Source organism: Antechinus flavipes, chromosome 5, assembly GCF_016432865.1.
Source record: "Antechinus flavipes isolate AdamAnt ecotype Samford, QLD, Australia chromosome 5, AdamAnt_v2, whole genome shotgun sequence".
NCBI lineage: Eukaryota > Metazoa > Chordata > Mammalia > Dasyuromorphia > Dasyuridae > Antechinus > Antechinus flavipes.
The window spans coordinates 194,455,169-194,481,582 of record NC_067402.1 but is presented as its reverse complement, the minus strand read 5'-3'; the positions used below and the strand labels follow the sequence as shown (position 1 = coordinate 194,481,582).

General features: G+C 36.6%; 1 protein-coding gene across 1 annotated transcript in view; it reads right to left on the bottom strand.

Moving 5' to 3' along the window:
- Positions 1-2,663: 2,663 nt before the first annotated feature.
- CRACR2A (calcium release activated channel regulator 2A) overlaps positions 2,664-26,414 on the bottom strand; it is a 219,174-nt gene continuing 195,423 nt past the window's right edge. Inside the window, exons 14-18 of the mRNA XM_051963345.1 lie at positions 24,489-24,570; positions 24,191-24,305; positions 10,895-10,996; positions 6,801-6,877; positions 2,664-3,777 (exon numbers count right to left, since the gene is read on the bottom strand). Of these exons, the coding sequence (XP_051819305.1) occupies positions 3,687-3,777; positions 6,801-6,877; positions 10,895-10,996; positions 24,191-24,305; positions 24,489-24,570 (467 nt within the window). The 3' untranslated portion in view covers positions 2,664-3,686. The remainder of the gene's footprint in view (positions 3,778-6,800; positions 6,878-10,894; positions 10,997-24,190; positions 24,306-24,488; positions 24,571-26,414) is intronic.

Sequence of the window (26,414 nt, the reverse complement as noted above, 5' to 3'; positions counted from 1 at the left end):
CAATTCTTTTTGTACAGCAAAATAATGGTTTGGACATGTATACTTATTTTGTATTTAATTTATACTTTAATATATTTAACATGTATTGGTCAACCTGCCATCTTGGGTGGGGGGAAGGAAGGGAAAAATTGGAACAAAAGGTTGGCAATTGTCAATGCTGTAAAATTACCCATGCATATAACTTGTAAATAAAAAGCTATTAAAAATTAAAAAAAAACAATCTTCTCTTGAAAAACAAAACAAAACAAAATACCCCAGCTAGAGGGTATCAAGCGTGTAGCTATCCTGCTGAAGGTACCATAACAACTTGGCAATGCTAGCAGTATAACGACTTGGCAATGCTACCAGTGCCCAGATTTAATTCCCCTGCCTTGGATAGATCACCAAACTAAAGGAAGTAGGATAACAAAGGGCAGCAGTGTTGAGAGCTGGGCTACAGGAAGCAAAACTGCAATGGTTCCAAGAGTTGAGCAATAAAAGACAGAACCACAGAACCTCTGAGAGACAAACATCACCTGATGGGAGATGGTGGGAATTCTCAGAAGCACAGTATTATAGTAAGCAGCAAACACTACCTCCCAGTTTGCTGGAGTCCCATCCACAGCAATACTGAAAATAATGGAGACAGTATAGATTTATGAAGGGAAAGTTGCCAACAATGGGGGTAAAGTAGAGCTCTACTTACTCTTTTTGGGCTCAGATAAGAGTTATTTCTATTTTCCATATAAATAAAGTTTTATAATTTGAACCTTGTGAGACTGAGTGTTTATAAGGTGAGCTGGTGGCTACTCTTAAAGGTAGGTAGTTTACAGATATTGATTTTCCCATATTCTATCTGGTGAGGGCAATAAATTACAGAAATGAAAGTTCCTCAAAGCATATCTAGGCCCTTTTAATCAAAAGGAAACCCCTGACAGAGATTAGGTACAGAAGCTATGTTCCAGGGAAAAGGTAACTTGTCCGAAGTTATACAAGTAGTAAGCAACAGTACAGCTGCTCTCTGAACAACTCTAACTCTCTTTAACCTCAAAGGATGGGGGGGGGGGATCTTTTCACTGTATCATGAGCATTTTTATAAAACAAGTCTCTCTCCCAGCTTAATCCTACTCTGAGTGAGGCTGAACTATGAAAGTTACAAGATCCCATATTTTATTGAATTTACGAGGAATTATCTTTTGTCCCTAAAGAGAGCCTTTTTCTTTAGTGAGAGGAAATTTGTAGAATCTCCTGTTTATAAGATACACGTGAGTCAGATCTGGGTTGAGGCCAGGCTTCTAGATTAGAAAAGGATATGGGTGGAGAGAAGGAAAGGACTTTGGGGGGAAAGTGCCTGATTGGGAAATGAAATGTAGATCTAGTAATGTCAGGGAAAACTGAAAGTGGAAACAGGACTGGCCTTAGGTACAGTACTGATAATAAGCTTTGGATAGGAAAAAGAATCTTAGAGATCAAAAAATCCAGCCCTTCCATTTTAAAGGTTCTTTAACCTTTAACTCAAAGAGCTAACACAAATTGTCTGAGCTGCACAGTAAGTAAAACAGCAAAGCAGGCATTTAAACCTAGATTCTGCATCCTTTACAATGCATCATTCTGGCCCTTCTAGGAAATCTAAGCATCTTTCCTTCCACTCCCATTGATACTGTGTTAGCAGTTATTGGGGTGGGAAATGGCATTCTTAAAATTTTTGACAGTTAGATTTCAGGGAAGTGGCACTAATGGTCTGAAATTCTGGAAACTCTTCCCAGCTGGATGGCAGGCTACAAATCTGCCTGACTGCCCATGAGATAGAGGGAGAATTGACCTCAGTAGTAGGGTTCTTTTATCTTTCCCCTTTTCTATTCCTCCAAATCTGTGTATGAACAGGCCACTTCTAGAAGAGCCCCTAGACTAGAAACTAACAGAAAGCATTATCACATGGTTCTCAGGGCAGGGATTATTGAACATTAGAATTGGAGTCAGCTAATTCATCCTTTTTTTTTTCCTTTTTTTACAAATGAGGAAACTGAGGTTCAATTATTCCCATTCTTTTTTCATTCCAGTCAAGATGACAGCAACATTTCTCTTCCTTCTGAAATTCTATCAAAATATCAAAAGACACAGCTACAGATTTTTTTAGCTTTGTTTTTAAATATGATCTCCTGGGGAAGAGGTGTGGGAGGAGGGGGGGGGACAAAAAGAGGAGAAAAAAAGAAAATTATGTTGGTAACTATGGACCTAACGTGGGGCCTCTCTGGCATATCTGAAAGCATAGTGATTTCTCTTGCCTCAGTGTCAATCTAACCCATTAATCATCATATACAGCTTTTCTAGAAGCTATTTTGAGAAACATTTAGAAAATGCCTTTTATATAGCTATATATATTGTATTTATATCCCCTAGAAATGGTTTCAGTTTTAGAAGCAGATGGCTTTTTCATCTTCCTTTTCTTTCTCTTCTTTTTCCTTTCTTTCTTTCTCTCTTTCTTTTTCTTTTTTCTTCCTTTCTTCCTCCGTCCTTCCCTCCCTCTTTTTGTTCCTTCTTCCCTTCCTTCCTTCCTTCCTTTCCTCCCTCCTTCCCTTCTTCCTTCCCTACTTTCTTCCTTCCTTCCTTCTTTCCTTTTTTCTTTCCTTCCTTCCTTCCTTCCTCTCTTCCTTCCTTCTTCCTTCCTTCCTTCCCTCCTTCCCTTCTTCCTTCTTTCCTTTTTTCTTTCCTTCCTTCCTTCCCTTCCTCCCTTCCCCCCTCTTTCCCTCCTCCTTTCCTACCTTTTGATTTTCATCTCTCACCCAGTACCAAATAGTAATCTCACTTTCCTAACCCCTGATCTAGTATGATTGCCCACAGTCCAGCTTGGTAGCCCCTTTCTGATGTCCTCTTCAAGAATGTAGGACAAACACCAACAAAAGCTTGGTGGGAGGAGGAAGGGGAGGTAAAGATTTGGAGGTGAGGTCATGGGTCCTTTGTGAGGCACACTTCCAAGGAAACTAAAAGTGATCAATCATAATGAGCAATGTTACTGGCCAAGAAGTTTCTCCTTGCAGCCTGGGTCGGGGTTGGGGTAGGGCAAGAGATCTAGCCAATGGTGTGCTGTTATGGGGTCTTGAGTCCCACCTCCATTTTTTTTTTAATAAATGAAGTAACTGAAGCCCAGAGTCCCAATTCCATTTTTAGTTAGAACATGCTAGAAAAATTTGGGATGGGAATATGAGTTCTCTGTTCTTGGTATATTTTCACAAGAAATCTTTATTGAGTTGAAGTAATTTAAACACAGCTAAATAAGATCAAGGTCTAGGAAGTGCTTACAGAGACAGTTTAGTTACCAAAGAACATGCCTTTATATAATCCCTGAGGAGGACTCAGGTTGCTGTCCAATAAGCAGCAAATCTGTCCTATTTAAAAATGGGTTAGGGAAGAAAAAATGATGTATAAAGGCACATAGTGAACTTTGTCAAGTCCATCCCTCCCCTCTCCATCCCCACCTTCTTCTTCACTATAGGAAACCAGCTTTAAAAAATGGACATCTGGGGTTTAGGAAGAGGAGAGGGAGAAATAGAACTCTAGTGTCTAAAAGTAGCTTCCACAAGGTTGGAATGTCCCAACCAGGAGGAATGAGTTATTAAAGTGAATTAAGCTCTGGGCAGAAGCCTTTAACAAAGAACTTGCACTCTAAATCTAATATGGGATCTGTCATGGTCTCAAAACACATCCCTCTACTGCTGGCCACAGCAAGCCTTCTTCTTGGGTTGATGGTGGACCTGGATGATATTCTCTTTCACAGTGTCTTCTTGTTCTTTGAGGATCCTGGGAAGGAAGAAGATGAGTCATTAGTTAGGGAGCAACAACCTCCCGATGAGTCAGAGTGAAGGCAAGAGGTAGGCAGTGCAAGTAGTATTTATCTCTATCTGAGAGATCAGGAAACTGAGGTTCATAGAGAAGAGATGCTTTGCCCATAGCCATAGAGCTAGTAAGTATTTCATCTATGATTATAATGTCAGCCAGTGGGTTGAGTTACAAGGTAATACAGGAGATGAGTGCCAAAGACTTTAAAGTAATAGTACTGGTATCTTGTAGTCATATAAAACTTTATAGTTTTCAGTGTGAGCTCCTTGAAAGCATAGGCTGTCTTATCTTTCTAGTTGTATCTCCAGCACTTAGCACAATGCTTTGAATATAGTAAGCTATTAATAAATGCTTTGTTCATTCATTAGATGGTTCATTTAATTCTTTTTAAATTTGTTTTTGAAAATTTTTATCTATGTTTTTGCATTATTTAAATTTATCCTGTGTCTCTCTCCCACCTAGAGAGCTATTCCTTATAACAAAGAATTATTTTTAAGAGGAAAAAAAGGAAGAGAAATTTTTTAAAAAATTTAAAATTTATTTTATTTTTTATTTATGGAATAAAAGAAGCATTTCCATGATATAATATAATTTAAAAAAAGATTACAGTGAAACTACAATAATGAGAAAAAATGAAAAATCTATTAATACCTTTCTAAAAAGCTAACAATACATGTAATGTTCTGTTTGTGAACTCCAGCCTGTACAAAGGAGTGGGAGGAGATGTCTTCTCAGCTTATTGCATTTTTATGACAATCTTGAGGCTTTGGAAGGGAGATAGTATTATTGTCAACTCCATTTTATAGATGTGAAAACTGAGACTCGGAGAGGTTAAGGGACTAAACCAAGTCTTTAGGTCACTAGCTTGGTCATTAAGTAGTCATTAGAGTCATTAGGTAGCTAAGACTACCTAAGGTCACATTTTCTGGATCCCTAATTCAGTATTCTCCCCACTGATACTAATTCTCCACTGGATACACTAATTAATTATTAGCATGAGAATATTTTTAGAAGATCAACAAATCTGTAGGAAAGAGGCCAAACTTAATTTCTATTTTTTTCTATTTTTCTATCTGTCTCAACTGCTTGGTCGGTTATTATTCATATCATCTAGGGCAAAAAATTTCATCTCTTTGGGTCTCAGTTTTCATAGCTATAAAATGGGGACACTAACATCTGAATCACCTACCCCACTCTGCAGTTAAAAGGCTGCAGTGAGTTAATGTGTGGGAAGCACATTACAGCCTAACACATTATGTAAATCACTACTTCTATTATTCCAGTGCTCTGGTGCAATTATCATGGAATAATGTGTGTTGTAGTCATCTGTGCTGATATCTTATCTCCATCCGGGCATGAGAGCATAGACCATTTTTGATCTAAATTCTCTTTCTCTCTTATTGTTTAATATGTGTACACAATAGGTGATAGAGTAGATAAGTTGCTGAACCTGGAGTCAGGAAAACTCATCTTCCTGAGTTTGAATCCGGCCTCAGACACTTATTATCTGACTATACTATGACTCTGTGTAAGTCTCTTAGCCTTGTTTGCCTCATTTTTCTCATTTGTAAAATGAGCTGAAGAAAATTTTCTTTGCCAAGAAAATCCCAACTGGAATGACAGAGAATCAGACAAAATTGAAATGTCCAAATGACATCTTTATATATCTTGAATTCTTATGTTGTGTTTTCTTGTGTTATATTGTATTGTATTGTATTGTATTAAGGCCATTCCTGATATTATTTGGCTTTCCTCTAACCAGGAAACATAAAACTATGCTTTAGTTCTTGAAGAGATGTTAATTCATGTAATCCAACCTCTTCACTGTACAGAATTAGGTCTTTGGATGTCTAATACATTCTACCCACTGACCATGTTGTCAGTCCCCAAATTTTACAGATAAGAAAACTAAGACCCACAGTGAGGTGGGAATATTACCCACAGTCACATAGCTAATCATTGTGAGATTATAGGGCATGATCCCAGGTCCCCTGACTTCCACTTTGGTTCTCTTATGACACTAAGGTGACTTCTTCCAATACCATATCTTTCATCGTTTCCACACTTAAACCTTCTCTCCATTTGTTTGAACTTGAACCCCTGAAACTGACCACACTTCATGGTGACTAACCCCTTCTTTGGGGCTTCATTTTGTTGTCAAAAGTTAGAATGATGTCTAATATGGAACAAAGCTATTAGTCTGAAGAAGGTCCTATTTCTCTTTGAATTTACTTTCTAGCAAGATGATTATGCTAGAATGCTATTCTCAGAGAATGGTGGAAGCTGCTTTATCTTGGAATGGAGATTAAGTGACTAAAATGATGGCCAAAAAAGCAACCCCAGTCTTTAGTCTCTTTAACATTCATTTTCTTTAACAAATCAGTGATTTTCTTTTCTTTTTTTCCTATGTCATTTCACTATGGCAGATTTTAGACACATTAAACAAACATTTCACTTTAATGGACCATGCTTTCCTTAATGGCAGTTTTGTTCAAGATGATAAGAAGACACATCAGATTAACTTCTCCATAGAGATTAATTTCTCCTTAGTTGCTTCTAGACCCACATCCCCAAAACAAAGGAAAAAATAATAGAAAAATCATCCTTAATGTTTCTTTAATCCAACAAATCCAATCCAATCCACCAAACATCTTAAAAATAATTTATTATGTGCAAGATACACAGTAGGCACTGTCCTATTAGTTGCCAGACTCCTCCATTGGCTTGAAAGAAGAGATTTTTAGCATTTTAAGGTCCCAGATTCTAAGTCTATCCAGTAGTTTTCCTCTGCTCTATTCCTATGAAGAGATGGATGAGACTCTCTCCATCTAGAGACAGCAGTTCTTACTCCTGCCATGTCCTTTGGGAAAGGCTACACAATGACTATTATCAGATTGAGTCACAACCAGATTCAGTCCCCTCATTCTTTTTCTCCTTAAGACATTTGTTATATTATGGAGGGTAGAGTATTTTTTTTCCTTTACCTGGCGAGGTGAAGCAAAGATTCTTTGACGTTATAGCCCGAATACGCACTGCATTCATAGAAGATCAAATCATTTTCCTAGACCCGTAAGACATAAGGAAAAGAAAAAATGCTTAGGGGGAGGCAGAAGGGTGCAGTTTTTTTTTTTTTTAGAAAAGCCATTAAAAATGAAAGTCATTGTCATCCTTCATCCAGAATCCTGTGTTGTCTTTATTAGAACTCCCTAACTCAGTCTCTATTTACAGTTTATATCCTTCAGGTTCCCTGTTCCAGTGTTGGACAGTATCAAGTAAGATACTGGCAATTTACCAGTAACATTGTAATAGGACTTCTTTCCAAAGTGAAGGATTGAACATCACATCAAACTGGGTCACACCTAGGTTAGATTGTTTCCACATTATTTCTCTACTTCCTGAAAAGATTCATTATGCTATGGATTGTAGGGCAATTTAAAAAAAAAGTGTTTGAAGTATTTTTGTCAGTCAATAAACTTTTATTTAAAAAACAATTAATTGTACTCTGAATATAAGAAATAAAAAAGCATTTCCATAAAAAGTAGAATAGAAAAAAAGATGATTATATACAAAACTGAACATCTATTATGTACAACTTGTTAGTCCTTTTAAATACATAAAAAAGTATCATGTAAGTTTATTTTTTCCTTTTTTTCCTCCTCCCCCCCACCTCGGAGATGACTCTAAAACATACTGTGACATTAGACACAAATGTGTGTGTGCAAAACCATTATATACATACTTCTATTTATCAGTTCTTTGTCTGGATGCAGAAAACACTTCATATGTTCTTTATAGTTAATTTGGATATTTATAATAGTCAAAATGATGTATTCATTCAAACTTGTTCTTAAAATAATATTGCTCTTATTATATATGAGCTCTTGGTTCTGCTCATTTTGCTCTACATTATTTCATCCAAGTCTATGCATGGTTTTTTAAGACCACTGAGGTCATCATTTCTTAAAGCATAGTAGTATTCCCTCACAATCATGTATCACAATTTGTTCAACTATTTTCCAACTCAAGGGCATTTTTAAAATTGTAGGATAATTTTAAAATGTAGTCTAGATTAACATCCTAGCTCTACCACTTTCTAATTATGTAATTGTGGGTAAAATAATTTTAGTTCTCTGAACCTCAGTTTACCCATCTAAAATATACTAATAATTCATAGATTATTCATATCACAGGATGACTAAGGACCAACTGATATAATGTACAAAAAGTGTTTTGTAAGCACAAAGCACTGTATAAAAGCACTAGTAATGCATTCTTGAATGTAAAATTAAAAGGTTGGAGTAGGTGACATTCATAGAATGGAAAGGAACCTTAGATGACATCTTGTCCAACCTCCTCATTTCACATATGATTTTCACAAGATTATATAGCATATAAATAGTAGATTCAGAATTAAATCTCAGATTGCCTAACTCTAAGGCCAGTGGTATCACTGGCTGCCAAGCTGATTTCTTTCTGCCCTCATATTCTATAATTCTATTATAATAATGTCTGCCATTGGTTTTAGAGCTTTGGGGGGGGGATGGTGCTAGGAGTATATATACTTTATGCTTTTCAAATCTCGTTCACATCCATTTTATTGATTTAATGTTCTAGCAGCTAGTAAACTAGCTAAATACTTTTGTTTTTTGGACTCATTATTTCCCTAGCCTTTAAAAAAAAATCTGACTATATGCTCAGATGATGTTAATGACAAGATAGCCACCTGTAATTTCACAGGTACAGGGAACTCACCTGTCTCTTTCAATATAGATTGTCAGTCATTTAACTGTCAATAATTATATATTAAACACCTGCTACTACTAAGTGCTGAGGGTACTAAGAAAGGCAAAAAGAAATGATCTCCCACAGTTTAATGGGAGATAGCCATGTATGAATTAGATAAATGTGGAATAAACTGGGAATAGTTTTAGAAAGAAGGCACTAAAACTAAAGGGGATGGGGAAAGGTTTTTTATAGAAGGTGGGACTTTAGCTGAGACTTGAGGGAAGTTGGGAGGTAGAATGGAGGAGGGAGGGAGTTCCAAGCATGGGGGACAGTCAGTGAAAACAATCAGAGTTGGGAGATGGAACAGTGAGTTACAAGCTCATAGGGCAGAGTTATTAGACTGAAGAGAGTGCATGGAGAGGAGTAAGGCATAAGAAGATGGAAAGGCAGAAAGAGCTCAAATTAGGAAGGGCTATACAAGTTAAACAAATGATTATGTATTTGATTTATTAATTGGGGGTGATGTGCTCAGATGTGTACTTTGACAGTTGAGAGGAGGAAAGATTGGAATAAGGAGAGACTTGAGGTAAGGGATCAACCAGCTGGTTTCTGCCATAGTTCAAGCAAGATGTAAGGATTTTATGAACCAAGGCAGCCTATATTTAGGCTGGTTTCAGGGTGATGAATTTTGGGATCACTGCATCTCGCAAACCATCTACCAAGGTGGATGGATTATTTATATTAACAGACCCTTAGTATTGGTAAACATGGTATTGTGACACATGAGAGAAGACTGATCATTGATGATCATGCATAGAATGTCATTGGTACAATTCCCATGTGGAAAAGGCTGAGGAGCCTGCTTCAGGTTTGTGAAGAGGAGCCTCTTTGGTGGTGGGACCCCACTGCTAGAATGGGGTGCAGGGAAGTTCCTCATGGGAGACAGACATGTAGCCTAAGGATACAACCTTTAGTTCTTGGTCTCAGCTTTTTTTTTTTTTTTTTTTTTTTTTTTTTTGGTTGGTTGGTTTTAGGTGGAAACTGCAGGCTATGACCTTGTGAATTTCTACAGATAAAGAGAGTGAATCATCCAAGTTCTAGGAGCCCTGGAGAGAAGCCCAGGCTGAATTTTTAGCCATAAAAAACTAAAAGCATGGCCTTTGGGACCCAGCTGAGATAAGGGCTCCCCCAGCAGTGATGCTGCATTTGGAAGGTGAATTTTAGAAACCAGATTAAGTCTGAGACCATTCACACTATAGACTAGGTTGCTAGAATACACAATATGCCCTCAAGGTGTTGGAAGGGAAATGTTTTTAATGCCCATCTTGCCATATCTTTGAATTAAATATTGCTTTGTAAAACCTAATCAATACTAATTGGTTGAAAGGAACCAGGAGTGAATCACTGCAGATCAGCAGTAGATGACCCCTACTGGAATAGGGTCACAAGCAAATAACATTAGAGTAATCTACCACAACCCTTAGGGTTAATTCTAGACCCCTGAAAGGGATATGTAGCTGTTCTTAATAAGAAATTTTTTCTCTTGTGTCAGGGTACAGACAACTATTCTAAGCAATTTCCCTGTTCCACTGGGGACAGCAACCTAATCACAGGGTACGTTTCTGCCCCTACTCCCCAAGCCTTCCAGCTCCCTTTCCTCCTTCCATCCCCAGTAGTGACTAATCCCTTAACAGCCTAAAAACTTCAAGGTCTCATAGAATGTTTTTCCTCCCCTGTGAGAGGTGAGTCTGTCTATATCTCTTAATTATACTTACCTATATACACGCACACACTACACACACACACACACACACACACACACACACACACACACACAAGGAAAAAACCCATACATGTTATCTGGGTAGATCATTTTCAAAAAAAAAAAATTGAGCTCCCTCCATTAAAACTTGCAATGCTAGACCTACTCATCTCCCCCAACCCCTTCATCTCTTCATATACATTTCTGTGGCCCATAGTCAGCCACTTTTACTTCAGCTGCTAATAAACAAGAATGCCCAGAAAACCATATTCAGGAAATAAAAACAGCCAAAGAAATTGCCTTCCCCTTTGGATCACTGACTAGTTTTTATTAGGTCTGGTCTTATTTCACTGCACTCTTGGGCTTGCAGAGTTATGCTTGTTTTCAAAACATGTTTAGTTTGACAATCCTTCTCAGGAATTGTCCCTCTGTCTCAATCCCCTCATCTTGACTTTTAAGCTACTAAAGGTTTGAGAAATTTCCTTCAATTCTACATAATTTTTAATCAAGTTTTATTGATTAATGATGACTTTCCCCAAAAGGAAACCTTTTCCCAACTGATCCTAGTATGGTAGAGTACTTTCTCCTTACCTTGGCAAGACGTTCTCCATTTCCCAGAGGAACTTCTCGCTCTTTTTCATTGTCAACCTTATTGCCCAGAAGAAGGATGGGAATGTTCTCTCCCACAGCTTCCTATAGAATGGACAAGCCCCAAGTAGATTAAACCCAAGGTAACAGAAACCAGAGCCCAGAAGAACTGACAAAGGCTAGTTTCCACAAGACAACTCTGTGACAGGAGATAAAGTCATTAAAAAGGAAAGAGATGGGAAAGCAGGCTTCTCTGAAGAGTCTGACAGTATCAAGTATTTCCAAAATCCATTACCTTGAGAATTAAACATTCTAGCTCTCCTCCCTACTTGATTTTAGAGAAGTTAATTTCTTTCCCCAGACCTTATTTCCCTCATTGGTAAAATCAGTAGGGTTAGACTAGGTGGTTTTCATGCATTTTTCCTAGCTTTAGTTCTTATTATATTCTTCAGGTCTGTCAGTCATATATACATGGTCTCCAAAGTGTGCATTGAATTCTCCATCCTTACTTTGCCCCAGCTGGCAATGTAACTGGTTCAATATTATGCCTACTCGCGGAGTGTGTAGGTGCCTTGAACTCAGCATAATGTAGGGGCAGGGGGGAGGCAGGCAATAATATACCCTAGACTATATACTTTCAGACAATGCTCCATGGTTCAACTGGAGCCCTGTGAAACTGTGGAGTCCCCTTACCCCAACATTGTTAAGGAGAGCCCAAGATACTCCCCACCAGAGTTGCCAGGATTATAGACAGTAAATAGTAGGGTTCCAGGGAGTCCATCCAGATTTGCAACTATCAGGAACTTTTCCAGAAGCCTTCCTGATGGACGCTTATTTCCCCAAACTCTGGGCTCTGCACTATTTCCTTTCTGGATTGCCTGTGTTTAAAAGTAAGCCCATCAAAACGAATGTGAACTATCTGCATTCTAGTTTTTCTTCCCGGGTTATTTATACCTTCTGAATCCAATTCTCCCTATGCAACAAGAAAACTGTTCGGTTCTGCAAACATATATTGTATCTAGGATATACTGCAACATATCCAACATATAAAGGACTGCTTGCCATCTAGGGGAGGGGGTGGAGGGAGGGAGGGGGAAAAAATCGGAAAAGAAATGAGTGCAAGGAATAATGTTGTCAATATAAAGTAATCATTAAATAAAAAATAAAAATTTATTTAAAAAAATAAAAAAATATAAAAAAATAAAAAAAAATAAAAGTAAGCCCATCTAGAAAAATAAATTCCTGATTTATAAGTGCTCCATATTTGAAGTCAGTAGCCTGCAACTCAAATGCGACCATGGGTAGGTAAGTCTATAAAAAGAGAATCTTAGTCGAGACGACTCTTATGGTTCTCTTCAGTTCTAAATGGCAAGACTGTACAAGCCACTAAAGCTCTCTAATCTCCTCTGAGAATTATTGTGAAGAATCAATCAATTAACAAACGTTAAAGTACTTATGTGTCAGGAACTGTGTTTTATAAGGGAAAGGCCTTTGTAAATCTTAAAGAAGTTAAATGTTTTTTAAAAGTCACTATAACAATATTATATCATTATTAATGTAATATAACACAATTATTATTATTCTCTCTAAAGAGTTAATATAGGGTTATTATATAATTCACTCATATAATGGCCACTTTCCATTAAAATTTCTATAGTTAGACATTAGACCAGATTATCTGTGTATTCATTTCCCCAAATTTACAAAACTCACTTCTCCCCAAGTTTGAAAAATAAGCCTAGTAAGTTGAAATATAATATGAATAAAAATGATAATGTCCATATTTAATAACCTTAGGCAAGCTATTATTTTTACTTTGTGAAAGATCTAATTAGCACTTTAATACTTATTTGACAGTTTATGCTAATTCCTAGCAACTGAATTTTTAAAAAAAACTGAATAGAGGTGCTGTAGAGTTACAGAAGCTACAAAATCTGATAGTTTCATGGGTTCTTTTAATAATCACCATAATTTCAAATAAATGGCTGAATCTTGTCTAACAGTCATAATAATTTTAAGTTTAATTCACAATTATACCTAAAGATTCTCAATGGACTCTTAATAGTTATATCCCATAATACAATCGGGTTTCGACAATTTAAAATGATACAAAACATATTTATAGAAGGGGGAACTAGGGCCCAGAAAGATGTTTTTAAAAAGGGCTTAGAGTAAAATACTGTATAGCACCATCTTCTACTAAATACAAGGTATTCCAAAAGTCTTATTGTAGTTGTAAACTTTCATGATCTATTCTTAACACTTCAGTTAAAACTGGAATACTTTGTATTTTCCTCTGATTTCTCATTCATATAGCATAGTTATTTCTGCTTGTTATCTAGTACTCTATTAATAACCATGTTTCCATTTCAAGTAGTGCAATAAATAATATGTTATAGGACTTATGAAAGTTCAGAGCTGGGAGGCATTTTAGAGATCAACAAAATTATAGAATTTGAAGTTGGAATCTCAGCAAACATGTAGTCCAAGCCATGTTCAAAAAGATCCCAATAAGTGGTTATCTACTCTAGAGGGAACATGATACAATGGAGAGGGCATTGGTTTGGTATTGAGAACTGGGTTCAAATTTTTCTTCAGATACATGATACTGTATGCCTCTTGGCAAGCCCCTTAATTTCTGTACTTCAGTTTCCTAAAAAACATGGGTGATTGGACAAAATGGCTCCTGAGTTCTATTCCAGTTCAATATCTATGCTTCTCTCCTTTTAAAAATATTTAATTTATTTTATTTTTCCAAATACATGCAAAGTTATCTCTCAATATTCTCCTTTGCAAAACCTTATGTTCCAAATTTTTCTCCCTTTTTCCAAAACAGCAAGCAATATGATATAGATTAAATGTGTGCAACTCTTCTAAACATATTTCCATATTCTCCTCAGATCAAATCAGATCAAAAGGGGAAAAAATGAGAAAGGAAAAAAAAACAAGCTAATGAACAACAACAAAAAAGTGAAAACACTATGCTTTGATCCACATTCAGTTCCCACATCTCTCTGGATGTGGATGACTGTTTCTAACCAAGTCTATTGAAATTGCCTCGAATCACCTCATTGCTGAGAAAAGCCAAGTCTGTCACAGTTGATTATTACATAATTTTGTTGTTACTGTATACAATGTTTTCCTGGTTCTGTTCACTTCTCTTAGCATCAGTTCATGTAAGTTTTTCCAGTATGTCTCTCTTCTTAAAGGTATTCTATGAGCTTTGTAAACTTTAAACATAAAGGTTTAAATAGACATTAAAAATTAAAGGGGCAGCTAGGTGGTACAGTGGATAGAGCACCAGCCCTGAAATCAGGAGGACCTGAGTTTAAATCTGGTCTCAGACATTTAATACTTCCTATCTATGTGACCTTGGATAAGTCACTTAACCCCAATTGCTTCAGCAAAAAAAAAAAAAAAAAGTTAGAAAGAGCCTAAGAGACCAACCTAGTCTAACTCAGATCTTGAAAGAATTTCATTATTAGAGCATAATCCATGAGTAGAGACCTATCACCTCTCAAATCAAAATGTTTTTGGATAACTCTTAATTTTTATAAAGTTTATTCTGATATTGATATCTATTTTTGATATCAATATTTGATATTCTAATATCAAATTTTTTGGATAACTTAATTTTTATAAAGTTTATCCTGATATTGAGCTTAAATACGTCTCACTGTAGCTTTTATTTATTGTTCTGTGGAACCAAACAGAACAAAAACAAGGCTTATCCTTCTTTTAAATGTTAGCTCTTGAAATCTGGAGCCATTTTTAGTTATCCTGATCTATATCTGACTACTAATTCCAGATGGCTCCAGAGGAGAAAATCAGGCTGGTGACTTTGCACAGTCCTCCCTCACTTGATTCCAATTTTTTGCAAGTCATGGTATCACCATCCTAATATCACGATCCTTTTCCAGAATGAAGAGCAAACAACAGCTTTTCAAATATTTAAAGATAGCTATTTATTTCCTCCAAAACCACCTCCATGGATATTTTTCCCCAATCTCCATTTTCTTTAAAGGTCCTTCATCCTTCTGATTATCCTCCACCTTATCAATGTCCTTCCTGAATGTGGCAATCAAAAGTGACCACAATATTCCAGAACTGACTTAATCGTGATGTTGATTACAGAGCCACTTTTCCTCTTCTTATTCTTGGCACTAAGTCCTCCTGAATTCAGCCCTATATCCCATTTTTTTGTGATATTACTTTTTGTTTTGGGAGCTACTAAATCTCACCACAAAATCCAGCCTGCTTGCCATACTGGCTGAAATGATTATTAATTAGCCTTGATTTTTTAAAACTACTTATGGGTTCTTTTAACTATCATGTGGTGATCCCAGTTCTAATCTTCTGTCACTTGATGAACAAGTCTTTGTTTGTTTTTCCTACATTCTTTATATTATGGTTTTCAAACAAATTCCTTGTCAGCCTTTGACTGCAGCCTGATGAGCAACATAATCATAGAATCTTGGTAGTTGAAGAGACATCAGGGAACATCTAAACCAATATTAATTCCTCTTTGATATTCCTAAAAAGCAGTCAGACACCTTCTTTTCAAATACTACCAGGGACACTTCCTTAGTGGGCAGCTCATTTTATTTTAAGACCAATATTTCCTAAGGAAATGTTAGGCAGTACTTCCTTAGATTAAGCCAAAATCTAGATTTTAATGGCTTACAAGAAGAAACTTTAGGTGTCTTCTGCCAGAAGAATAATTTTTCAATGGTAAATTGGGCCATCTTTTGTCTCCATTCTTATAGACATCGAATGGGTGTTGCCTTATACAAATTGAGACCTGGGAAAGACCTTCATTTATTTTTATTTATTAATTTATTTATTTTTGGTGAGGCAATCAGGATTAAGTGACTTGCTTAGGGTCACACAACTAGTTAAGTATCAACTTCTGAGACTGGGTTTCAATTTAAGTCCCTATGAGCCGCCTAGCTGCCCTGAATTTAGAAAGGGCCAGGTTACCTCCTGCACACTGACCAATCACCAATTGTCTTGACTTTTTTTTGTATGGACACTGGATTCCCAACCCTCTCTAGGAGAGTGAGGCTGATGACTTTGCAGAGTTCTGCCTTACTTAAAATCCACTTCACTGGTGGGTCAAGACATCACTCTTGTGATATCATTAGTCCTCTTAGAGAAGGAAGGATAAACAGCAATAACTCACTTGTAACCCCTCAACTTTTTAACCATTTGTCTAGACTCTCTTGATCAAGGCTGGCTATCAATCCAGGCTTTTCTGATAACTAGGCATGAGATCAAGGACAAGTTCCTTCTCATTGAATCTCCCTTTCCTCTTTAATACAATTGGGATATAGAAGCATGTGATCACTGAGGTCCCTCCTGGCTTTGAGATCATAAAGATGTGCAAGATTTTCCATCCTAATGATCATTTTTGTTAGCTTTCTCTGAACTTTAAAAATGTGGAAGACAAGACTCTGGAATTCACAACCCTGCCTCTTTCTGATCTTAAAGATGACAGGCTGTAACTCAGAAAGGAAGACTGTTTTTTTTTTATATAGAACATGGAATTGTTATATTTGGGAGATATGGTGTGTATGTGTCGTGAGTGTGTGTGTGTGTGTGTGTGTGTGTGTGTGTGTGTGTATTTCAATATATCTTTGATGAGAGGCAAGAAAAAACATTTAGCCTGGATAGTGCCGGTGTTTCTCTGGAGCAAGAACAAAAAAAAAATTTCTTTGCATAATAAAATGTGCTGTTATACTCAGGAAAAATGACTGCAAAATTATATCTTGGGGGTTTCCATATTTATCCAGCCCCTGGACTATGAGTCAAAACAAGATTTATTTGTGTAGTTCATTCTAAACTGCCAGCACTTCAAGCTCAAGTTGGAACATGGAAAAAAACAAAACCAAACCTCCAACTGTGCTATTTTTTGTTCTGTGCTGTAAGGTGCCACCACTCACAAAGACTGCGCAATGTGAATCAGCTAGCAACCGCGAGTGGCAAGGGAAGCAATCCTGCGCATGCGATCTGGGACAAGAATTGAGCTGCTCCTGTGTTGGGGTGGGGACCCAGCTAGGCCAGGAATCTTGGTATGACCCAGTGAAATCTCCAACAGAGACCTCCTGGGCACAGGCGATGGCCATAAGGTAGAACAGAGGGAGCACAGAGACTGGGCTTCTGATCTTGGCACTGCCATGAGCTTGCTGTGTGGCCTGAGGCAAGTCAATACCTGAGTCTGTTTCCTCATTTGTAAAATGAATCGGTTAAACCAGATGATCTCCGGGGTCTCTTTTGCCACATCATCCAGAGTTTTACATGGGGTGCAGAGAGCAATTACAAAGCTCCCTGGTATAGGTACAAAATGTTTTCAGGTTGGGTCAATCTGTTTGACTCCAGTTGGCTTGGAAGGCTCCAAGGGAGAAAGAGGTCAGAGAGATTTCCAGGTTTGAGTTATGAGAAATGCACTAAAAATACATGTAACCAAAAAGAATCAACAGTAAGTATTTTTTAGTCAAAATATCAGACTCTTTTTGTAGGAAATTTTCTAATCTCATTTCTAAGGGAAGTCAAAGTCTACTGAGGAGCAACTGAAAGAAGATGGGGAGGGGATGAAGATAAACAAGTATGGTGATGGGAAATATGGAGCTAGAAGGAAACCCAGAAAGCATCTAGTCCACCCCCCTCTCATTTTACAAGAGAGTAAACTGAGGCACAGAAAAGGGAAATGACTTGTTCAAGTTCCCTCAGATAGTAAATGGCACATCCAGGATCTTAGTCCAGGACTTTCAGTGGAATCCTGTCTCTCTTCATTCCCGAGATCTCTTCATCAAGGAAAAAGAGACAACATTAAAAGTAGACTACCCCAAGTCTTCACCCAAGAGTCTTTGGATTATAAAAGACTGCTATATATTTGGGTGAGGAAGTTACAATAAGGCAGATTTTTGTTCAATAAAAGGAAATAAAAACCATTTCATAATAAGAAGCTCATTTACCCTTCTACAGTCAAGCAAGATTGTGCTTATGACAACCTTAACATATTAGCATCTCCTTCACCCAAGAATTTCCTAGAGAGGTGAGTGATTTCCCCCATGACACAGAGCTAGTTAGTGGTAGAGCTGGGGTAGGGATGCAGCTTATCCTTTGAAGCTTCCTGGCTTCTCTTTCCAGCAGAAAATGTGTTCTTCTGTATAACCTGCTGCAGCAATTTAAGCCCATTCCTTCTTGTTCTGCCTTTCGGGGGAGGAGAGAAATAAAGAACAGCTGGTCACCATTCTCTTAATAATAACTCTTCAAATACTTGAAGGCTGTTATTAGATCTCCCCCTCTGTCTTCCCTTTGCCAATTCAAGTGACTTAGAACTCCTTGGAAAAATATGGTAGAGCACAAATACAAAGAACTTCTTGTCAGTACCCCCCTCCGTCAAATTAGGTGTCAGGTTTTAATACATCATCTGACATCTCTGATTGCTGGTTGCCAAGGCAGACTGACTTAGCTTTTCAGGAGCCTTGAAAACAAGTGTCTCAATGATGTCAGTGTTCCATACCTTTAACATGCTTCCCTTCACACGACACAGCTCCTGCTTTCTTCAAAAGGCTTGAATAGAGGAGTTGTGCTTTCATGGGGGCTGGGCACTGCTTCCCCTCACCCAGATTTCAGCCCTCTAGTTGCATTAGTCAGTGGTCAGCCTTCTGACGATTCAATTCCACTTAATTCAACAAGCATTTAATAAGCTACTACAACATACAAAGCACTGTGCTAGGTACTGGAAAGAAAAAGAAAAAACAGCAAATTGGGCTGGATGACAGATGGAAAATCAGTCTCCTGGCCCATTGTTTAAGACTTTCTAATTTTGTGGGACATGTTGAGCTATATGGACATATGTGGGCTGAGAACTGATGGTTTTCTGAATGTTGTGATGAAGCATCTGACTAGGACTTTAATGGAGGAAACATGTGTAATCCTAACTACCTACCATCAATAAAGGACTCTAAGGTTTGCTGAGTGTTTCACATATTGTACCAGGGCGGTAGATACTATAACTATTATAGCTTCTATTGGGAAAACTAGACTCAGAAAAGTTAAATGATGTGCTCAAGATCACACCAATAAGCAAAAGCACTGGGATTTGAACCCACTTCTGATTTGAATATTAGCATTCTTTTCATCTTCTAGTCTAGTTAACATGAAATGATTGCAAATGGAATGCAAAAGTTATGCGTTTGTTATTATTTGCTCTCACTATTGGACTGGCCCACTTCTTTATGAAATCTTTTAATTTATATGACATTTTGCACACAATTTTTGGCAATGCACTTCAGTCTATTTATATTCAATATGCATCTTCTCCATTGCCTTTTCAAATTTTAATTCTTTAGAGGTTGTCATATTCCATGCATGATTCATCATAGATGCCACACTAATTTGGAGAAATTATATTTTAAGTCATAGATAAAAAGCACCAGAAATTAAGAACTTTCCTAGTTACATTTTTTGAGGGCATAAGGAGATCATGGCAACTGGTCCCATCACTTCCTGAGAAATAAAGGGGGGGGGAGGGAAAGAAATGAAAGCAATGTCATATTTTTTTATTCTTGCCTGCAGATGGCAACTACAGGCATGAAATTAGATCTTGTTCCTGGGAAGGAAATCTATGGCAAATCTGGATAGTATACTAAAAAAATCAAAAATATCATCTAGTTAACAAAGGTCCACTTAGTCAAAGCTATGTTTTTTTTTTCAGTAACACTATATGGATATCAGAGTTAAAGTATAACGAAAGCTGAATGTCAAATGATGCTTTTGAATAGTGATGCTGGAGAAGACTTTGGACAGTTCCTTGAATAGCAAGGAGATTAAATCAGTCAATACTTAAAAGAAATTAACCCAGACTATTCAGTGGAAGGTCAGATACTGAAGATGAAGTTGAAATACTTTGGCCATATAATGAAGAAAAAGGACTCTGGAAAATAATTTGAAGTTGGGAAAGATTGAAGGCAAAATGAAAAAGGAATGAAAAGGATGAGATAGAGAGGCTCATAGAAACAATGAACATGAACTTAGGCAGATAGTGGAAGACAAAGGCACCTTGCATGCTATGGTCTATAGGGACACAGAAACTTGGATCTGCCAATGAAGGAAAAACCTATACTTAGTCAACAATATTGATTGAGCAGATGTGTGTGTTGCTAGAATACACACACACACACACACACACACACACACACATATAAAATACTATTGTGTGTTACACATTTCCTGGAGTCATGAAGAGCTTAGTTTGAATACAGACTTCCTTTCTTCCTTCCTTCCTTCTTTCCTTCTTCCTTCCTTCTTTCCTTCTTTCCTTCTTTCCTTCTTTCCCTCTTTCCTTTCTTCCTTCCTTCCTTCTTTTCTTCCTATTCTCCCACCATGTGACTAGCCTGTCTTTTTGCCATATATTTCTCTGATATTTTTTACTCCACTTCTTAAGTTTTCTCTTTTTTTTTTTTGGTTATATGTTATAACCTGTTTACTTTTCAATTTCTCCACTGCCCTCTGCCAATATTCATTTTTTGATTCTTTAGTGACTGTGAGTGTTCCCTGACTCACAGTCATACAACAATGTTGTTAGAATAATAGCATTAAAAAGATGGGCTTTTGTTACTTAGAGAAGGAGCTCTGAAAATTTCCAAAGGCAATCTAACCTTTCTTTCTTTCTTCTTCTGGGTCTAACTTTTCCATTTGTAGACTAACACACACTCACTCTCTCTCTCTCTCTCTCTCTCTCTCTCTCTCTCTCTCTCTCTCTCTCTCTTTCACTTATGAACAAGTGCATGACCTCATTCATGAAAAATCTATAAATCTTTTCTTCTCTGTGTCTTTCTCTCTTTTCATGATGGAAAGCTCTATGGACTGTCCATCTGACTTCATGTCATAATCTGTACAATAGACATTCTCTATCCATTGGTTCTTCTTAGAGGTTTCCAAACTCTTTGGAGTGTTTACAAATCTCTCCAAAAATCACTCTACTATCTCCTGGGATTATTATGAGGATGAAATGAAATAATACTTGTCAAGTTCTTTGGACAGTGCTTTGTACAAAGTAAATGCTTAATAAATACTTACTCTTTTCCTCCTCTGCAATGTTCCAGGGCCTGATTCAAACTGTACTGTGTGTAAACAGGAGCATTTGAGAGATCACACCATCTAATCCTATTAAACAGGCACTTGACTTCACTACTTCTTTATGATTATGGCAAATTCTTTGGCAAACATAGATTTCAAGGGAAAGTAAAAATAGAAAAAATCCATTGAGCACCACCTCAAAGAGATCCTACAAGGAAAACATGTCTTATGGCAATGGGACAAGATGTGTACATTAATTAGAAAGGTATAAAGAGGGAGGGAAAACGTGGAGGGAGAAGTTAAGGAAGAGATCCATGTTAAGTAATAACAAGGCATGTTAAGGAGTAGAAGTAAAGTAAAAGAGTTAACAGGGACAGGAAATGGAAGATACAGAAACACAATAATGAAGATCAGGAATAGAATTTATTAGGAAAACAAAATGGGGCTTTAAATAAAATTTAAAGATTCAATCAAGAGAACCATATTAATCTTGTTTTAGATGTATGTCAGTGTAAATGTGTGTGTGTGTGTGTAAAGATAAATAGAGAGAATATGTGTATATGTATAGGTGTGCATGTAAATATATGTATATGTTATAAACATATATGTATATGAATGGTGGGTGGATGTGATTATGTGGATATATATATGTATGTGTGTATGTATGTATACATAAATCTATCTGTGACTAACTATAGCCTGCTTAGGAGGGTAGGGGGATGAAAGCAGGGTAAATAAAGTAAAAAATGCACAGCAGAAAACAAAAGAATAATCTACAAAGAAGCAAAGATGGATAGTAATGAATATAATGTCTTCTATTATTATATATACTTTCTTGAAATGGAAATTTATTGTTACACATTTTGAATCCTCCCTCTTTCTTTTTCTATTTGTTTTTTTCCTTATTTTGTATTAAGTTTTAAATAAATAAATTTTTAAAATCACAAATTTCCTTGTTTCATGATTTTTAAAAATATAAATGGTAGATTGCTTTACATGGTTACTTCTATTTTTTCTATTTCATGTGATTTTGAGTAATTTTATTGCATGTGTGGGAATGTTTTATTGGAAAAGAGTCTTTAAGGTTTTACTGAATTGAATTATTTTTTAAAACAACATTTTTTTGTTTTGTTAAAAAACATTTTGCTGTTTTTAAAAAAATTATTTTAAAACAACAAAACAAGAGTGAGATCTTAAATTCTCTACATCTTTCAGTCAGTTCTTTAGTGATAAAGATATTTTTCCACTGTAGAATATCACATGCAAAAGCTTGACTATTTCTTACTAATAATTTTATAAGGAAGTTCTGTGATAAGATTATTACAAAAAATTGTATGTAGTTGGGAAAGTAGATATATAATTGATACTTGCTAATGTGATCAATTGTATTGGATTTGGCTCTTTTCAACAACTAGATAACTCAAGGCAATTCCAATCAACTTGTGATGAAAAGAACCATCCACATTCAGAGATAAAACTATGGAGATTGAATGTGGAAAGCATGGCATTTTCATCTTTTTGTTGTTTGCTTGCTTTTTTCCCTCATGTTTGTTTCCCTTTTGATCTGATTTTTCTTGTGCAGCTTGATGAATATTGAAATATGTTTAGAACAATTCTGCATATTTAACCTTGATCAAATTACTTACTGTCTTGGGAAGGGGGAAAGGGGAAGAAAAGGAGAAAAATTTGGAACACAAGGTTTTGCAAAGGTGAATGCTGAAAACTATCTTTGCATATACTTGTAAAAATAAAAAGCTTTAAAAATGTTTTGAAAAAAGAAAGAAAGGACTTTGTGTCATCTGCACACATCTTAACAAAAACAAGATACTATTATTCCTAACTTACAACTGTAACAATTGAAGTCCAGAGTTAACTTGTCCACACTTTTACTCTTAGTACTCTTAGTAAGTTTTTAATAAAAAAAATAAAAGGAAATATATGGAGGAAAAGACCTAAGAACCAAAGATTGTTATGATTTCTAGGGGTGGAGAACTGAGGTTCTAAACATGAAATGGTTTGTCCAAAGTTATGTAGAATGTGCTCAGTCTAGATTCTTGGACTACATCTTAGCTGGCTTTGAAGGCAGGCACAGTATATAGAACTTTATATATTCCTCAGAGCCTAGTCCAGCGCTAGGGATACAACATGTATATTAACTGTTACAAATGAATAATTTTTGTTATTGCTGTGTGTATGTATGCACACCATGTATGTACAACCATTTTCACTCATGTCTGATTCTTTGTGACCCCATTGGGGTTTTCTTGGCATAGATGCTGGACTGGTTTGACATTTCCTTTTCCAGATCATTTTACAAAAGAGGAAACTGAGGCAAGCAGGGTTAAGTGACTTTCCTAGGGTCATACAGCTAGCAAATGTATGAAGCCAGATTTTAATTCAAGTTTTTCTCACTCCAGATCCAGTGCTCTATCTACTGTTTCACCTAGCTGACCAACAAATGAACATATGAAATTACATAAACATTGAAATAAAATCCCTCTTACAATTCAAGTCTCATTACAACTACCAAGGAGTTCAGTATGGCGTTGGTCTCTCATGAACCTTGTCTAAAGACTTCAATCACCCAGAAGTCCTGGGAAGTCTATACTGTGATCCATGTTCATCTGTTACATGATGCCATCATAATAAGAGAAGTAATCAGTGATAATGTTATATAGAATGATAGACTTTATGGGCTCAAATGCTATTATCTGAATTTTCTCACTTAGTCCTCCCAATAACCTCAAAAAGTAGGGTGGTATAGATATTAGCAATATTTAATTAATGAAGAAATCAGGATCCAGAGATATAAAATAATTTGGTCAAGATCACACAGCTTATTAAAGGAACTAAGACTCAAATCTAGGTCTTTTAACTCTAAAGTTAGTGTTATTTCCAGTACATTATACCTAACAGAGTACAAATTAAATACCTTAGGGCATGGAGGGATGCAGAGAAAAGAATAAGGTGGAAATGGGTAGGAATAATCAGAAAAGATCTGTGGAAATAGGCAAGTTTTGAACCAGGTTGCAAAAAGTGGAGAGGGATATTGATTAGCAAAGAGGAAGAGCATTCTAGAATAGTTGAGGGTAAGAAGGTAGAGGTTGAGGTAAGATAAGAGGCAGAAAGGGAAGCAAAAGAACAGAAAACATTGATGAGCTATGGATAATTCTTTCTCACTTGCCAGGAATGTAAGACATGGTATCAGCTTACCTCTACACTTGTCAGCCATTGGCGGATGGACATGAATGTCTGCTTGGCTGTGATGTCGTACATCACAATGACACCATCTGCCTTGCGGAAGAACTGCTGGGTGATACAGCGGTACCTGCCAATAATGGATCCCCCCAACTCTGTCAGCAATATAACTCTCCGGCCTCCTTCCGACTCCTCTCCCCAAAGTGGAAGACCACTTAACATGGAGTAGGAGGTAAAGGAGAGCATGGAAGAGCATAAGTTGGGACCAGAAAGGTGGGATGACAGAGTGGGGAAACAAAGAGCATTTCCTCACCTTTCCTGCCCAGCTGTGTCCCATAGCTGCAGGGCCACCTGGGTTTTGTCCACTTTCACTGTCTTTACTTGATAATCTAGCCCTGCAAAGCAAAAACAAGGTCTGTTAGAATTGGTCAGGGCTCATATCATGACTTACAGAACCACAATTTAGATCTAAAATGAACTTTAGAAATCATGTACTACAATCCTCCCATCTTACAGATAAGAAAGCTGAGACTCAGAAAGATGAAGTAATTGGGGTTTGTTTTCAATCAATATTTATTCACTCCTTCAAGGAAGGGGGAAGCCTAAAGAAGAGTGTCTTTCTTCTTGGAAGCTTTTAAGGAGCCTTCTCTTGAAGTGTGAGCTTCCATAGGAAAAAAACATATCATTAAGCTCTATTAACTATTCTACTAACATGGAAGAGGAGGAATCAAAGTCAAATTTCATGTTTTTGCTTAGAGATAGATGGGAAACCCATCCACAGTTCTCTTCCCATCCCTGGCTACCCATGCCATGTCATCATTATAGAAGCTGCTTAGAGAACATATGTCTTGGTAAGAATAAATACCAAAACAATCTCTGAAAGAAAAGAACTTTTTCTCTAATGATTTAGTTCTCTTAATAATGTTAGTCAATGTTAACTGGTTCCAGAAAAACATGAAGGGATATTAAATGACATTATAGGGTGAATCCTTCCATGAAAATAAGGTTACTAAATTTCGCAGTGGGTAACAGACCAAACTTAAAATACAATATATTAGAGAGTGGTTAATGGTGTTGGTTAGGAGAACCTTAGTATGTAAACTTCTTTAGAGCAGAAATAATATTCTGTCCAACTTGGTGTACTTTTGTGTCTCACAGAGTTCACTGTCATCTAGGAAAAATGCCACGGACTTCGGGTTCCAGTTGATTTTGCCATCTGTTTAGTTCTGGGTCAGTTATTTAACTGTTCTGAATATCAGTTTCCTAGTCTTTAAAATGGAGACTATAATACTTGTACCGCCCATTTTACAGGGTTGCTATATGGATCCAAGAAGATAACAAATGGATATAAAGTGCTTTGCAAACTTGTAAATAATTATAATTATAATAACAATAATATTTCTGCAAAACTTCCAGATTTGCAAAGTATTTTATAAATATCATCCCATTTTATCCTTATAAAAACCTGAGAGGTAGATGGCATTATTGCCTCCATTTTACAGGTGATGCAGACAGATTAAATGACTTGCAAATCTAGTAAGTGTGTGAGAATGAATTTGAATTCCTTTTTCTGAATCTAAGTCCAGTATCCTGTCCATGATGTCAACTAGCTATACTACATGAATATAAGCCATTGCTACAGCAGATGTTTAATAAATGTTTTCAAATTAATGAATAAATTAATGTTCTTTGATCAATAAATTCCTCTCCCTAAGTCTTTTTCATGTGACTTCTTAGGATCATTTGGAAATGTTGAAAGATTTTTTTAAAGGAACCAGATCTAAGGGCTGGCAAGATCCATCTTCCCACTCTCACAGAATCACATAGATATTAAGCTTCTTAGCCTGAAGACTTAGGATAGAATAGGGCAGCTCTGGCAATACAGACTGAAAGAAAGCAGACAGATAAAAAAGGGACTAAGCCTAATGAGCATGGCAAAAGTGCAATCAAATGAAATATCATATTAACCTTGCTTCTAATCTCACACATTTATTAGCTATGTGGCCCCATGCAAGTCATTTAACCTGTCTACCTCAATTCTTTTACCTATAAAATGAAGAAAATCAAAGCCCCTATTTCTCAGGATTGTTATGAGGATAAAACGGGATGATATTTATAAAATGCTGGGCAAATCTGAGGGTGAAGTGCAATAGGGTAATAAATGGGGGAAAGACAAAGGACTCTGACATTTTAGTCTGAGGAGGAGGAGTCCAAACATTTATAATTATACTTTCAAAGG